The 16791-nt window shown below is 37.4% G+C and overlaps 1 protein-coding gene across 1 annotated transcript in view; it reads left to right on the forward strand.

The window, feature by feature from the left end:
- The first annotated feature begins 1947 nt into the window (after window positions 1–1947).
- The window catches only part of LOC134245086 (polycystin-1-like protein 1), an 81207-nt gene continuing 66363 nt past the window's right edge, over window positions 1948–16791 (forward strand). The window contains 16 exon segments of the mRNA XM_062727352.1: window positions 1948–2071; window positions 3118–3348; window positions 3952–4071; window positions 4443–4620; window positions 7660–7911; window positions 8118–8250; window positions 9894–10106; window positions 12478–12656; window positions 12886–13078; window positions 13232–13257; window positions 14220–14467; window positions 14678–14869; window positions 15076–15198; window positions 15728–15775; window positions 16043–16084; window positions 16271–16456. Coding sequence (XP_062583336.1) covers window positions 2023–2071; window positions 3118–3348; window positions 3952–4071; window positions 4443–4620; window positions 7660–7911; window positions 8118–8250; window positions 9894–10106; window positions 12478–12656; window positions 12886–13078; window positions 13232–13257; window positions 14220–14467; window positions 14678–14869; window positions 15076–15198; window positions 15728–15775; window positions 16043–16084; window positions 16271–16456 — 2413 coding nt within the window. The 5' untranslated portion in view covers window positions 1948–2022.

The following is a 16791-nucleotide window of genomic DNA, read 5'->3' on the forward strand; positions in this document are numbered from 1 at the left end:
ACGTGTACAGATCCCAGGAGGCTCCTAGATCATAAGAGATAAAAGTTACATCTTAACTTTTTAATTTTCTCATTAATTAAAAATCTAGATAAAACAAGGAATAAAAATGAAGAGAGCGGACTTCTAAGAAGATGTGTTTACCTGAAGTCATTAAAAAGAAGAGTGAGCAGGTCTTGTCAGAAATAACATTTCACCAGGGGGGACATTTTCTCTCTTGTAATTAATTAATTAATTAATTGGACTGCAGGCACATAAACATGTAACACAAGGTCACAAAGAAGGTACAGGGGTGTATAAAATAGTGTCAGAAGCTACAGGGTGTGTGTAAAATAGTGTCGGAAGAAGTACAGATCAGAGATGCTGTATTTTATAACATTTCAACCATTCCCCTATAACCACCCTATAAATGATGTGTCGAACTGGTCGTCACATTAACGGGAATCTTTTCTTTCTGTGATGAGTGGCCATATTAAAACAGTGTATTCTGGGATGTGACTCATTTTTTTGAAGTGATGTAAACAAAACTAGGGCTGTTTATGCTTTCTGTGAAGAGAGAATTGTTGAGTAAGGTATGTTCTTCAGTTCTGTGAAGGGACATTTCTCACAAAAAGAAACATGGAGGCAGTGGCTCTTTAGCTCAGTAAAGTGCCCTTGTTCTTTTCATGGAATTTGACTAGTTTCATAATGAGAGATAAACTGATATATTTTTATGGGAAGTAAAATTGTGAAACATTGTGTGACAGGATAAGAGTAGAGGGAGATATTTTTTTAATGATGCCCATTAATGGTAAGACCCTGTGAGAATGCCTGATAGATGATAACTTTGATGTACGGTAGTTTGTAGAGTGCTGATATTGCTATTTGATATGTGGCATTATTTGATGCAATTGTGAAAAATTAAGGATGATTTTTTTTTTCTAGTTATATAGTTTTATCTCATGAAATAAAAAAAATATTTTTCAGAAACTAGTGATAAAAATATTTGGCATATAAAAACGTAAGGAATTTCTTGACCATATATGTATATCGTTTACCTTGGTCATCCTGAAATATAAAACCTATTAATTCAGTTGATAAGTGTTGTTCTTTAATTAACAGCCATAAAAATTTTATGATTATTGAACAATAAAGTCTAGTTGGCAGTGTGTTGAAAATGATTATTAATATTGTAGCAATAATTTTTATCAAACATAAATGGTGAATATTAAAAAGGCTTTTTTCAGGCCATAAAAAGTACACTACATTTTTGATAGAGAAAAAAAAGTTCAGATAAAAATGAAATTCCGTTCGTTCAGGTCATTTAGAGTCATGAGTGAACAACTTGTTTGTTGAAATGTGACACGTCTAGAAAAAAAAACGACAAAAAAAGGACAGTGGGCTTTGTGAAGTAAATTGTACAGAGGCCATATCAAAAGATTTAGTACTGGACAGTAAGTTGGGGAAATATCTTCTTGTTTGACAGAATTTGTAGCCAATGTAAACCAAAAACACCATCTAAAGATGGAATAAAGATGTCATTTGTCAGTTTTCAGTCAAATAATTGTTGCAATGCTTCACAATTTTAATTGGTCTAAAGTGTGTTACAAGGGGAAAAACCCCGAATTTTTGTAAGAAAAATCTTAAATTATTGGAAGAGACCTAAACTTTTCTAGTAAGTATATTAGTTTAAGGACACTTAAATTTTGCGCAATCACTTCAAAAGTCAGTTCTGTACAGGCACCTTAAAGCACTTAAAACCCTGGGAGTTGGTTGTTATGTTATGTCAAGTGATAAAAACATTTCCTGATTCTAAAGTGCCGCTAAATTCTTTATTTCTGTATTTTACTTCAGCTCTTTCTGATGAGCTGTCAAATATATTTTACTACCTTTTTAATACAGCTATACGAAAGGATTCTACATGTTTATTTTAATTGTAAGAAGGGGCTCCTTGTTTCTATTTTTAGCTGTGAGAAGGGTTCCCACATCGAGTTCCAGTTTGACTTTGGTGATGGCACGACAACAGTGGTACAGGGGAGAGAAGAGATGTTCCTTAACTACGTCAAAGGCAGCACGTCTCACAGATATACACAGGGTAGGTAGAACGAACATATAGACATATAAAACCTATAGTCTCACAGATATACACAAGGTAGGCTACATAATCAGATATACACAGGGTAGGCTACATAGTCAGATATACACAGGGTAGGCTATATAATCAGATATACACAGTGTAGGCTATATAGTCAGATATACACAGGGTAGGCTACATAGTCAGATATACACAGGGTAGGCTATATAATCAGATATACACAGGGTAGGCTACATAGTCAGATATACACAAGGTAGGCTACATAGTCAGATATACACAAGGTAGGCTACATAGTCAGATATACACAGGGTAGGCTACATAGTCAGATATACACAGGGTAGGCTACATAGTCAGATATACACAGGTTAGGCTACATAGTCAGATATACACAGTGTAGGCTACATAGTCAGATATACACAAGGTAGGCTACATAGTCAGATATACACAGGGTAGGCTATATAATCAGATATACACAAGGTAGGCTATATAGTCAGATATACACAGGGTAGGCTATATAGTCAGATATACACAGGGTAGGCTATATAATCAGATATACACAGGGTAGGCTATATAATCAGATATACACAGGGTAGGCTACATAGTCAGATATACACAGGGTAGGCTATATAATCAGATATACACAGGGTAGGCTACATAGTCAGATATACACAGGGTAGGCTATATAATCAGATATACACAAGGTAGGCTATATAATCAGATATACACAGGGTAGGCTATATAGTCAGATATACACAGGGTAGGCTATATAATCAGATATACACAGGGTAGGCTATATAATCAGATATACACAGGGTAGGCTATATAGTACAGGGGAGAGAGAGATGTTCCTTAACTATGTCAAAGGCAGCACGTCCCACAGATATACACAGGGTCAGTAGAATGTACATATAGACATATAAAACCTAGTATTACAGATACACACAGGGTAAGCTACATAGTCAGACCATTCATATAACCACTCATTGATCCAAATCTTAAATTTGAAACTGGTTTCTGTTTAGAGCAGTTTTGTTTACATATTTCAGAGGGAGTGTTTAACATCACGGTGACAGCAATAAATCCCCTTGGCAACAGAACAGCAACACTTGACAGGCTGTTCTATGTACAGGCCTCACCGTTTGGATTAAAGCTGGATAAATCCATTTACTACACAAAACTTGGTGATGTCACTGTTATGCGTGCTACTTTCTCTCATGGTACCAATGTAACATTTGACTGGAAGCTCGGAGACCAGACTGATATACTCAACAACTCAGGTAACTAACAGTAACACTGGTAACTAACAGTAACACAGGTAACTAACAATAACTCAGGTAATTATGATGATTCTGGTAATTAATGGTAACTCAGGTAATTAATTGTGATTCAGGTAATTAATGGTTGCCCAAATTCTGAAATTACTCGCTTCACTTATTTCTATCTCATATGACTCATAAATAAAAAACAAAACCTGCTTGTATTATTTAGAAATTGTGAAGACTGGTTCCATAATGACATGTTTACTTCAGATTAGTAAATTTATTGTATTTTATGCCTGAAAAGAAGTTTTAAATCTGCTTGTAGCTCAGGTAAGCTTTCCAGGCCCCTGACCAGTTTTGTATCTTTTTTGTATCTGTTCAGGTTCAGTGTGAGAGCTTCTGACCTGTTTAAGTACTGTAGAAAAACTTTTTTCCGCGTGGTATTAATTTACGCTTTCCGCAGAAATATGTCCTAGCGTACTTAATGTAAATGTATGGCATATAGTGACAGTCTAAGAAATCCGCGTAATTTTATACCCGCGTACTAAATGGAAATTGAGATTCCGCGGAATTATGACTCCGTGGAAAAAAGTACGTCTACAGTATCTTTTCTCTGTTCAGGCTCGGTGATGAGACACACGTACCAGACACGGGGAGAGTTCAGTGTGACGGTGATAGCCAGAAACAGAGTGTCTTCCCAAACAGAACACGCCTTGGTGGTCGTCCAGAGTCTGATACAAGGTCAGTGTTCTATACAAACAAGATGACCCCTAACCCAACCTCCCTCTCCCACAGAGTCCAGAGTCTTATACAAGGTCAGTGTTCTACTGAAAGAAGGCACCTTTCCAAAGAACAAATGGTGGTCAAAAGTTAAGAGCCTCATACAGGGATAAAGGTCAATAATGTGATCCCCCACCCACAGAACAAGTTGTGGTCTTCTACAAGGTTAGTGTTCAATAATTTTAAATGAACCATCACCCCCCACCCCCCACCCCCCAACCCCCCTTATTGACAGAGATGTCTTGGAAAGGGATAGTGTACAGTTCAATGTATAGAAGGTTTCTCTTGACCCCCAAAATTTAATATTTATATTTCTTCCTGTTATTTTTAAGGGGTGAGGTTGATAACGAGCACCAACATCACTGAGACGAACCAGGTGATTGAGCTGAGAGCCGAGACGTTACCAGAACCGGGTCTGGGGACGTACCATCACTGGAACCTGGGGGACAACCAGAAAGGAGTCCAGACAACAGAACCGGAGATAGACTACAGATACAGGAGAAACGGAAGGTAAGTGTCAACCAATCAGACGATCTTATCATTGTTATCAACCAGAGATAGACTACAGATACAGGAGAAACAGAAAGTAAGTGTAGGGATAGAAAGCAACCAATCCAATTCTCCCCACAGGGCATAACCAATCAGACTCTCTCCTATGAAATATTAAACCAATCAGATGCTTTCCTCACAGTGATTAACAAATTGGACTCTCTCCTCACAGGATTAACCGATCAGATTCCTAATAGTGATTAACCAATCAGATTCACTCCTCTAAGTCATCAACCAATCAAATTCTCTCCTCACAGTCATCAACCAATCAGATTCTCTCTTTCCTATTTATACTCTCTGTTGTTTTTTTTTTTTTTACAATGTTCAACCATTAAAACTCCTCTCATGTTCAGTAGTTTATCAATCATGCTGTCTTATCTCAATATATATTAACTAGGGATGTCAACGAATAGTCGACTATTCGACTGTCAGTCGAAAGGACCGACTATCGAATAATACAACCGACTATCGACTAAATAAAATACGATAAAAAAAAGAGCGATAACTGTTGATTACAAATTTATGAAAAAGTTCATGGGTTATCTTTCTTTACAAAGTCATTACTAGCTATTCATTTGTGAGTATTATTCACTACGTAAGAACCGTTCAGAAAAATCAAACCCCCAATTACGTTTAGGTTTCATAGATTTTCAGTTCAGTTTTGAAAATGCCACCACCGAAATCAACCGTGTGGAAATTTTTTAAGCGAAACTTTGATGAAAAAACTGTAAAATGTACGTTATGCGAAGCTGTATTAAGCTATTGCGGAACTACTTCCAATATGCGATACCATCTTACAAATCTTCATCCAAATAAATTGGACGATGAGGCACAGCCAACTGTTGGAGAATTTTTCACACGTTCGCAAAAAAAACTGTCCGCTACTCAGTCCGATTCTATTTCAAAATCTATAGCAAATATGGTCAGTCCAGTCCAATACGAACATTCGTAATATTACGTAAAAACGTAAGATTACAAGAAAGCGTAATATTACAAGTTATTGTAATATAAAACTTATATTACAATTTTTCGTAATGTAGTTAAATTACGAATACGCGTAATATAGCAGATTGTAAGAGACTATATTACGAATTTTTGTAATCCAAGACAAATTCAAGCATTGCAAGAAATTGAGTGGTGGGTAGCAAAGTATGACGTCAGTAATATATCAGATTCCACGGCTACTGATAGCACGCGGTCAGTTTGGTCAGTTACGCCTATCAGAAAGCATGGAAATTCAAGAAGAAAGTACCGCCAGCAATGGGTGAGTGGACAATTTCTTTTATTATTCTTTTATAGGAATTTTCCCAAGGATAAGACCAATTTTCCAGTAAATTTCAATATTCGCTTAAGCATGTCGCATTGGTCTATATCACCAACTCCCTACTTTTCTTGCGAAGTCTACCCTAAAAATCACTACCTCGTCTCATAATTCAACTGTTCGTGCAATTCTTATTGAAATACACAGAATTCAAATCTCAGTAAGAGTCGTACAAGTTATCGCCCGTGACATCTCGTAGTAAACGTCACACTTTGCTACCCGCCACTCAATTTCTTGCAATGCTTGAATTTGTCTTGGATTACGAAAACTCGTAATATAGTCTCTACAATCTGCTATATTACGCGAATTCGTAATTTAACTCCATTACGAAAAATTGTAATATAAGTTTTATATTACGATAACTTGTAATATTACGCTTTCTCGTAATCTTACGTTTTTTCGTAATATTACGAATTTTCGTATTGGACTGGACTGATGGTTGTGAAGGATTATTTACCTCTAAGCATTGTGTCTTGGGATGGCTTTATTGGATTTATGAATGAAGTAGCGCCTGCGTGTAAAATTCCATCGAGGAACACGATCAAATCAAGAATAGATAAAATGTACGATGATAAGAAAACATCTTTGATTCTTTGGCTCCCCTGCCACATCAGTGCCCTCAGAACATATATTTTCTTCGGCGGGATTACTCGTCACAAAATTGAGAAATCGTCTGTCTTCAGACGTTGTTGACAAAATTATTTTCCTGAACAAAAACTGTTGACTTTTCATTATCAATGTATAAATGCATTAATGCTCTTCTATAATCTGATAATTGTCAATAACAATTGTTTTTCTGATAAATTATGAATCACTGTTGTGGGTTTTGTTTGTAGAATTATAATGAAAACACAGTTAATTAGACTTTACATTCCATGTATCCAAAATATTGTAATTTTAGTAATATTCATAGTTTCACATACGGTAGCCGAGACACGTTTTGATAATTTGATAATTACTTTTATAAAAACACGCATACATTGTAGTGTTGTAAACTAGGGCATTTAACTGTTTTAAAGTTAATACGGTAATCGGTATTAACAATGTCACACGGGCACCTGACGTATATACGCTGTGTTTATCTTATTTTATTTAAAGGAGTTTTTAAAAATATTTGCTGGTAGTTTTTGATGCATATTAAAACCAAATAATTATAATTTCATGTAAACATAATAGCTACAAGTCAAGTGCCTGTGAATATCTGTCAAAAGCATACGTAATGCATAAACCAAAGAAGGATAACTCTTGCATAGTGTATGCAAACGAAAGTAAAACGGAAATTAAGATTTTATTATGAAAAAAATGTTCCGAATAGTCGACTATCGTTCGAATAATGCAATCGAATGTTCGACTAAGGAAAATAAAAATTTTGACATCCCTAATATTAACAATGGAAATGTTCTCCCAAATACAAAAACAAACCAAACTATCTCCTGTTGAAATCTTATATCGGAATCCCTAACAGAGATCTTTGAGTCAAATCTCCTTTCATAGAAAACAGCCAAAGAGAATCTCTCCTTGTAGTAAACAATAAAAAAAAATTCATTATCAAGAAAAAAAATCAGAACCTCCTTGTAAACCTTAAGAAATTCTCTTCATGTTAATAATGGAAAATCAAATACTCCTTATTTACATGTAGCCAGTTGTATGGCAAAACTAATGTTCAAAATATTTTCCAGATTTATTGCGACAGTAAAGGCTTACAACAATATCAGTCAGGCGGAGTCAGTGCCGGTAGAAATCACCGTCCTGTCTAAAGTGAAGAACCTGGAGGTACGCTGTCTGAACGACTCGCTGGTTAACACGTCGCTGGAATTCGCTGCGCTGAGTTACTCCGGCTCTAATCTGACGTATGTCTGGGACTTTGGAGACGGCACTCCTCCTCTACAGTCCACAGTCACCGGGCCTCAAATCAGACATACTTATGTCAAGTATGTATTTCTGTAAATCTATAAGTCAATTGTTATAATAACGTATGTTAAGTAGGAATTTTGGATGAAGTACAAGTCAGTTATATTGTCATTGTCAGTGATGTATATCTATTAATCGGTTGTACAGTGTTGGAAAGTACTTTGTGACGTTGACAACTTGATGATGTCACTGTCAATGATGTATATCTATGTTTCTGTTGTTACAGCGTGGGGAAGTACTTTGTGACCTTGACGGCCTACAACCAGATCAGTAACGAGACAGACCGGATAGAACTGTTTGTACTGGACCGAGTCTGTAAACTGCCAGAGTTTGACATCCACAGCCGAGAGGTCACACAGGTACATTACCATGGTAACAAATGTAAAACAGAAAGGTTACAAAGGTCAGTTACCATGGTATCAACTGTCAATCAGGGAGGTCACAAAGGTCAGTTACTGTGGTAACAAATGTCAAAGGTGAAGATAATGAACAAGGATTGTCTTAAAGGGGGGCATAAAACAAGGACTCCTGGATCAGGTGCCTAGGGGGAGTAATCATCTCCTTGTATCATTGTTGCAGTGTTTTTCCTTTGAAGATCTCTGTGTTTTTTATTTTTGATACATCATGGCTAACTGGTGACAACCGTGATCTATCACGATAGAGCATGCCAGGGTGATGATGAGACAGTTCTATTAAATGGCCCATGACCTTACACCGAATAATTAGGGGAAAAGTAAATACAAAGTCATGTAAGCATAGTGAAGGAATACCTTCCCTAAGATAAAAAAAAAATAATTTTGCACGTCGATTTTTGAATCCAAAATGAAATTCACACAGCGGGTTTAGAAATTAATGTTTTTGACTCTCATAAACTTGAAGCATAACAAAGCACACACAATAAACTACATGTACAGGAAATGAGTTAAATATTCCGAGCCGTCTTATTTTATTAATTCCAACACAAATCGACGCATCCAGTAATTAGAAGAATCGGCGTACATCTCGGTCAAAAGTGTCAATTTTCCCATGCGGTATTCCTTGAACGTTTAAATTGCCCATTTAGTATTTTTATGAGTGTAAAGATTAAGTGACAAAAAGAATTTTCCTTCATAATATCAGTTTGCATCGAGAATTGCAATAACATAAAATCACAACTGTCATCCAGGACTTGAAAGGCGAGGTAATCCGAAGTTTCAGAAATGCAGCGCGCTATATACTTTTCGAATCACATACTCCTTTTTCATTGGTCAGATAAAATTGTATGAGGAAATTTTAATAGATCATGTCTAACTCAATGCGTGAGAATACAGTCGAACTACGTGCTGTTAAGGTAAAAGTGATAGATCATGGGTAAATCAGTTCCTGGGAACAATGATACAAAACATATAGAGTACATTTTAACTCGTGCATCTTCAGATATCAGACTCGGGGGGCAAGCCCCCTCGTCTGATATCTGAAGATACTCGTTAAAAGGTACTCTATATATTACTTATCAACTTAATAACAAGAGTTTGTAAAACTGAAAACTAGATTTAAAATTCAGTGTTTCATATACCGTATAATCCCTATTATCTGCCCCGGGCGCTTAGAAAATTGCAAAAAGGGGGCAGTTATTTTGGTTTTCTCTTCATAATATTTAATGTCATATTTTTAACTTCACAAAATTTTTCAAAAAAAAAATAATAATAGGAACCACTAAAGTAATGTCTAACTTTACTTAAAGTGAAGATAATCCACCGAAATTATGCTAAATTATTCATTTTCCATTGAGAAATTGGATAATAAACAAGTTTCATTTTCACTTTCTTCAATTTTTGATACGATTCTAGTTGAATTTAATCACTGTACAGGGGGCCCTTATTTCCTGACAATTGAAAAAGACCTAAGGGGGCGCTTATAGGGGCAGGGCTGGTTAATAGGGATTATACAGTAGCTTGTCTTTTGTATATAATAATGTCAGAGTGGATATTGATTACTAAATGTAATTTAATTCACTGTGCAGGTTTCTCGATCAGACCGGATCTATTTTGAGGCTGAGATAACTCGCCTTCACTGTGAGTACACGCGTGAGATAGAGTATCAGTGGAGCTTTGTGAAGACACTCTCTAAAACTCCTGTGTTGTTCAAAAACATGGATCTTCCCCAGCTCCATCAGCGAGTCCTTAATCTTCCACCGAGATATCTAGAGCCAGGAGAATACACACTGTCACTGATGGTAAGGTAGTCTAGTTCAGACACTGAGCCAGGAGAATACACACTGTCACTGATGGTAAGGTAGTCTAGTTCAGACACTGAGTCAGGAGAATACACACTGTCACTGATGGTAAGGTAGTCTAGTTCAGGCACTGAGCCAGGAGAATACACACTGTCACTGATGGTAAGGTAATCTAGTTCAGACACTGAGCCAGGAGAATACACACTGTCACTGATGGTAAGGTAGTCTAGTTCAGACACTGAGTCAGGAGAATACACACTGTCACTGATGGTAAGGTAGTCTAGTTCAGACACTGAGCCAGGAGAATACACACTGTCACTGATGGTAAGGTAGTCTAGTTCAGACACTGAGCCAGGAGAATACACTCTGTCACTGATGGTAAGGTAGTCTAGTTCAGACACTGAGTCAGGAGAATACACACTGTCACTGATGGTAAGGTAGTCTAGTTCAGACACTGAGTCAGGAGAATACACTCTGTCACTGATGGTAAGGAAGTCTAGTTCAGACACTGAGCCAGGAGAATACACTCTGTCACTGATGGTAAGGTAGTCTAGTTCAGACACTGAGCCAGGAGAATACACACTGTCACTGATGGTAAGGAAGTCTAGTTCAGACACTGAGCCAGGAGAATACACTCTGTCACTGATGGTAAGGTAGTCTAGTTCAGACACTGAGCCAGGAGAATACACTCTGTCACTGATGGTAAGGTAGTCTAGTTCAGACACTGAGTCAGGAGAATACACACTGTCACTGATGGTAAAGTAATCTAGTTCAGACACTGAGCCAGGAGAATACACACTGTCACTGAGGGTAAGGTAGTCTAGTTCAGACACTGAGTCAGGAGAATACACACTGTCACTGAGGGTAAGGTAGACTAGTTCAGACACTGAGCCAGGAGAATACACACTGTCACTGATGGTAAGGTAGACTAGTTCAGACACTGAGCCAGGAGAATACACTCTGTCACTGATGGTAAGGTAGACTAGTTCAGACACTGAGTCAGGAGAATACACTCTGTCACTGATGGTAAGGTAGACTAGTTCAGACACTGAGTCAGGAGAATACACACTGTCACTGATGGTAAGGTAATCTAGTTCAGACACTGAGCCAGGAGAATACACTCTGTCACTGATGGTAAGGTAGACTAGTTCAGACACTGAGTCAGGAGAATACACACTGTCACTGATGGTAAGGTAGTCTAGTTCAGACACTGAGTCAGGAGAATACACACTGTCACTGATGGTAAGGTAATCTAGTTCAGGCACTGAGCCTGGAGAATACACACTGTCACTGATGGTAAGGTAATCTAGTTCAGGCACTGAGTCAGGAGAATACACACTGTCACTGATGGTAAGGTAATCTAGTTCAGGCACTGAGCCTGGAGAATACACACTGTCACTGATGGTAAAGTAGTCTAGTTCAGGCACTGAGTCAGGAGAATACACACTGTCACTGATGGTAAGTTAGTCTAGTTCAGACACTGAGTCAGGAGAATACACTCTGTCACTGATGGTAAGGTAGTCTAGTTCAGACACTGAGCCAGGAGAATACACACTGTCACTGATGGTAAGGTAGTCTAGTTCAGACACTGAGTCAGTAGAATACACTCTGTCACTGATGGTAAGGTAGTCTAGTTCAGACACTGAGCCAGGAGAATACACACTGTCACTGATGGTAAGGAAGTCTAGTTCAGACACTGAGCCAGGAGAATACACACTGTCACTGATGGTAAGGTAGTCTAGTTCAGACACTGAGTCAGTAGAATACACTCTGTCACTGATGGTAAGGTAGTCTAGTTCAGACACTGAGTCAGGAGAATACACACTGTCACTGATGGTAAGGTAGTCTAGTTCAGACACTTACTAATTTGTCATTGATTAGAATGTTTCCATTTTAAAGCCATATATGGCGTATGTAAAATGAAAATTATTTGACTAAAATTATAAGAACTCATTATTTGTATCATTACTTTATATAAAGATAGAACTTTTCCGTAAATTACAAAATCGTAGTCAATTGCGTTATAAAGATATCACAATTTAATTTGGATTCTCAGAATTTTCTCCGACTCGGAAGAAAATACAAAAGATTTAAATTACACATTATAGAGAAGATAAAATCGTATTATTAGATAAAACGAGGTGTTCACCGTGTTCAGAATTGTATGAAAAGCTTTAATTTAAATGTATTAACTATATTTCTTTTCTTAATTTTGTATTTTTCAAAAATATTTTTTTTTTTGATCAGTTACGCCATATATGGCTTTGAGTTTTGAAATATTTGATACTAGCTTTCAAACTCTTGGGAGCAAAGAGATTTTGCTTAAACTATAAAGAATGGAAAGACATGTATATAACTTTATCTACTCTAGGTTAAGTACAGTGGTACAATAGTGTATGCTATAAAGAAGACACAGTTTGAGGTGGTGCCAGCTCCACTCTCAGTCCACATAGACGGTGGGGCCTTCAGACGGGTGGGTCATACAGGAAACATCACACTGAACGGAACAGAGTCTACAGACCCAAACTCACAGGACTCAGCTCAGTTAAGGTAACATTACACATGGTCTGATGTAGATAAATGAATTCTTTTCAGAGGTAAAATAAACATGTACTTATAATCTTGTTAATATTCAATACATGGGATAAACTGTTTTCTGTAACTATGGAGTAGGACTTGTGGAAAATTCTTTTCACTAGAAAATCTGAAGCAAATCTTAAATTTTGAAACATAATTTTTTGAATAGATAAAAGAAGGCTTCTACAATTTTTTTTGACAGGTTTAACTGGACATGCAGCCTAAGTCTGACAAACATTGAGGAGCCCTGTTTCCTTGACAACCAGACTTTAGACCTGACTGAGTCGATGCTGAGTTTTCCCGCCTCCTGGTTAGAGTCAGGAAGACAGTATCTCTTCATCTTAAATGTCTCCACAAACGGACTAGCTTCCCAGAACAGCACACAAGTCATAGAGGTGGAGTCTGGATATATCACTATAGAGTAAGTCAGCACACAAGTAATAGAGATGGAGTCTGGATATATCACTATAGAGTAAGTCAGCACACAAGTCATAGAGGTGGAGTCTGGATATATCACTATAGAGTAAGTCAGCACACAAGTCATAGAGGTGGAGTCCGGGTATATCACTATAGAGTAAGTCAGCACACAAGTCATAGAGGTAGAGTCCGGATATATCACTATAGAGTAAGTCAGCACACAAGTCATAGAGGTGGAGTCTGGATATATCACTATAGAGTAAGTCAGCACACAAGTCATAGAGGTGGAGTCTGGATATATCACTATAGAGTAAGTCAGCACACAAGTCATAGAGGTGGAGTCTGGATATATCACTATAGAGTAAGTCAGAATCAGAGAATATCACAACTAGTCAGGTTAGAATTGATCAAATTGGGACTCAAAGGGTTTTCAGAACATTTTTTTTTTGGCAGTAAGAGGGTGAGAGAGAGAGTGATGTGACTCAATATTATACATTTATTGCATGATAGTGAGGGAAATATGAAGACTTGTTCAGCCAAGAAAAATAATATTCCCCGAGGGCTTCGCCTGAGGGAAATATGATATTTCTTGGCTGAATAAGTCTTCATGTTTCCAGAACATTCATGCAATGAATTGTTTATTATACCGAAACAAGCAAAACCTTTGAAATAAACATAAACTTTCAAATTCGACACCGCTCTCAAATTCACTTTCATTGTTAACGTAAAGTTACTATAAAACCCTTTGGTCAACACATTGTCATCAGTTTTGTGACGTAAACCAGGCTATTGTGACGTCGAGATAACGCGTTGTGTAGAATATTTATAATGAGGTATAATGATACATTTTGATCCTCAGCCCTTATGTTTTAGACAGGTTTAAATTTGATTTAAGACAATGTGATCAATCAGGTCTGAATTTGATTTTAGACATGTGATTAGGTTTAAATTTGATTTTAGACATGTGATCAATCAGGTCTGAATTTGATTTTAGACATGTGATTAGGTTTAAATTTGATTTTAGACATGTGATCAATCAGGTCTGAATTTGATTTTAGACGTGTGATCAGGTTTGAATTTGATTTTAGACATGTGATCAGATGTGAATATTACTTGCAGTGTGGGCCTGAGATGTCCTCTGTGTCAGCGTGATGTCATCAATGAGAATGAACCAATCAGGATAGAGGCGGTTTGTCCCGAGTGCGAGGGTCAGACTGACGTTAGCTATGACTGGACGCTGTGGTACGTGGAGGGATACCAGGGGATAGAGCCGCAGGAACCAAAGACCTGTATCACCGCCGGGGAGTCACAGTTTGAACTCCTGAAGAAGTCGAACAGGACAGTCGTAAAGACAATCACAGCTACAGGTGAAGAATTAAATCTGTACTGTTACATGCAGCATTTATTAAAAGAAGTAGAGATTGAGGAGGGACCATCTGTGGCAGAATGCTTTAGATATATAAGTTCTTTTGATTAAGTCATTTTGTTCACCAAAAAATACAAACTTGCCTAATAAAATGTACACGACAAATTAGGCAGTATTTGATTTAATGAGAAATTCTGCATCTTTGTTTTAGGTCCAACTACCAAAGAATATAAAACTGAGGTCAGCACTACCTCGACTACAACAGCTTCAGAAGTAACACTTAACCTTGGCCCTGTGATAAATGAAGATAGGTCATCCAAGAACAGGGTCATCACCAATAGCAATGGAGATGTTACCACTAACAATAAAGAAGAAGACAAGATGGACTCAGACTTTCCCTTTAGTAAGTTATAAATAGTTTATAGATTTTTTTTTTGACTTAATATATAGAAGGATTTAACTGATGTTGATGCTTCACAAAATATTGTCCCAAATAAACAGCTGTGAACAAGGAATCATTTTGTGATTTCTCACACAGCACGCCTTGCTATTTTTCTTGATTGTTGAACCCTGTGTTGCAGTACTCTCAGTACTCTGATTTATTTACAGTCTCTGAGAACACTAAGGCTGTTGGTCGACGTAAGCCCGGGCTGACGAAACCGGAGCCCGGGATTGTGTTTCCTGTGGAGGGGTCCCCTGGGGAGGTGGGCAGTTCTGATGGCAGGATCCCAGGTAAAACTCAGGTGTGATCTAAAAATAGATATAGGGCCCCCGGGGAGTCGGGCAGTTCTGACGGCAGGATCCCAGGTAAACAGCAGGTGTGATCTAAAAATAGATATTACATTGAAGAGGGTAGTTCCAGGATTCCAGGTAGAGATTGATTTTTGTCAAATCTACATTTCATTTCTAATAGGTAATAAATAATTTTTTGTATGTATGTGTATGGATAAACCCATGAATTTATGTCACCACAACCTAGCAGTGCTTAATCCTTCCAATAAAGTTCTCTAAACCCCATAAAATTTAACACCTCAAAATAAGCAATATTGCAGTAAGTGCTACCTGGATATGGACAGGTAAACTACAGATTATTTGTGGATGGAATGGACAGGTAAACCAGGTAGCAGTGAACTTCAGGTGATGAATGCCAGAAGACAAGGTTAATGATACAATATTGTCTAAAATAGAATATCTGTGTTTTACAGGACAGAAGACAAGGTTAATGATACAATGTCTAAAATAGAATATCTGTGTTTTACAGGACAAATAGACAGCATGGGAGAGAAAGAAGGCAGGGGTAGGGACCCAGGTAAGATTTTATATCACTGTCAAATAGCTACATGTAAAGTCATCTAAAATAAACCTCAATTCATGGATAAGTTTCTGTTTAACAAGTTTTCCCAAGTATAATATTGGAATATAAATCAATTATTGAATTCCAATGAGATGTTTTTGTTATGGGATTCTTTGAATCAGAAGTTGACCAGTCCAGTTTTGTTACACCTCTGTCTTTTTCTTTGAATCACAAGTTGACCAGTCCAGTTTTGTTACCCCTCTGTCTTTTTCTATTCTATAGGACAGAACACTGGAAGAGGGGGAGGGGATGATTCAGACAAAGGTAATGTTATTAATTTGTTGTAACATAATAATTTTGTAATTCTTTGTTGTAATGAAGCTTTATGTTGTAATGTTACTGTATCCCCATCTTATAATGTAAAACAGTGTTAATTTTTAGTTGTTATTCTTTTGTAGCTGAGAATTATTTAGATGATATGTAATAGTTAAACCTTAATATTGTTTGCAGTTCATGACAATGAGGATCAGCAGTCTGTTCCCAGTGACTCTATAGATCTACTGATTAACAGGAGAGCCAGCTTGATGATGATCGCGCCTCACCAGACCAGCACGCCTGCCAACTCAAGGGCACTGGTCATCAGACCCTACCAGCTGTCAGCGGCGAGAGCATATGTCATCTCCCTCAAAGTCAAACGTAAGTCATCAGCCAGGTCATACGTCATCTCCCTCAGAGTCAAACGTAAGTCATCAGCGAGGGCATACGTCATCTCCCTCAAAGTCAAACATAAGTCAGCTGGTGTATGATATTCACTACACCTATAATAAAAAGATATGTTAAATAGCCCTCCTGACCTTATTCCAGTATTTCTGCCGGAATCCTTGGCTTTTTCCTTGGAACAAAAATGAATTCCAATCACCCCAGAACAACTTGGGAGCCATTTTATTTGAAATTGGTCCAGCGTTTCATGTATAGAAGTTTAAAATGTAAAAAGTTTTTTTTTAATTTAAAATATCAACTAGTGATGGAAC

Source organism: Saccostrea cucullata, unplaced genomic scaffold (genome assembly GCF_032062105.1).
Source record: "Saccostrea cucullata isolate Sc308-1 unplaced genomic scaffold, CSIRO_AGI_Scuc_v1 ctg556, whole genome shotgun sequence".
NCBI classification, from domain to species: Eukaryota; Metazoa; Mollusca; class Bivalvia; order Ostreida; family Ostreidae; genus Saccostrea; species Saccostrea cuccullata.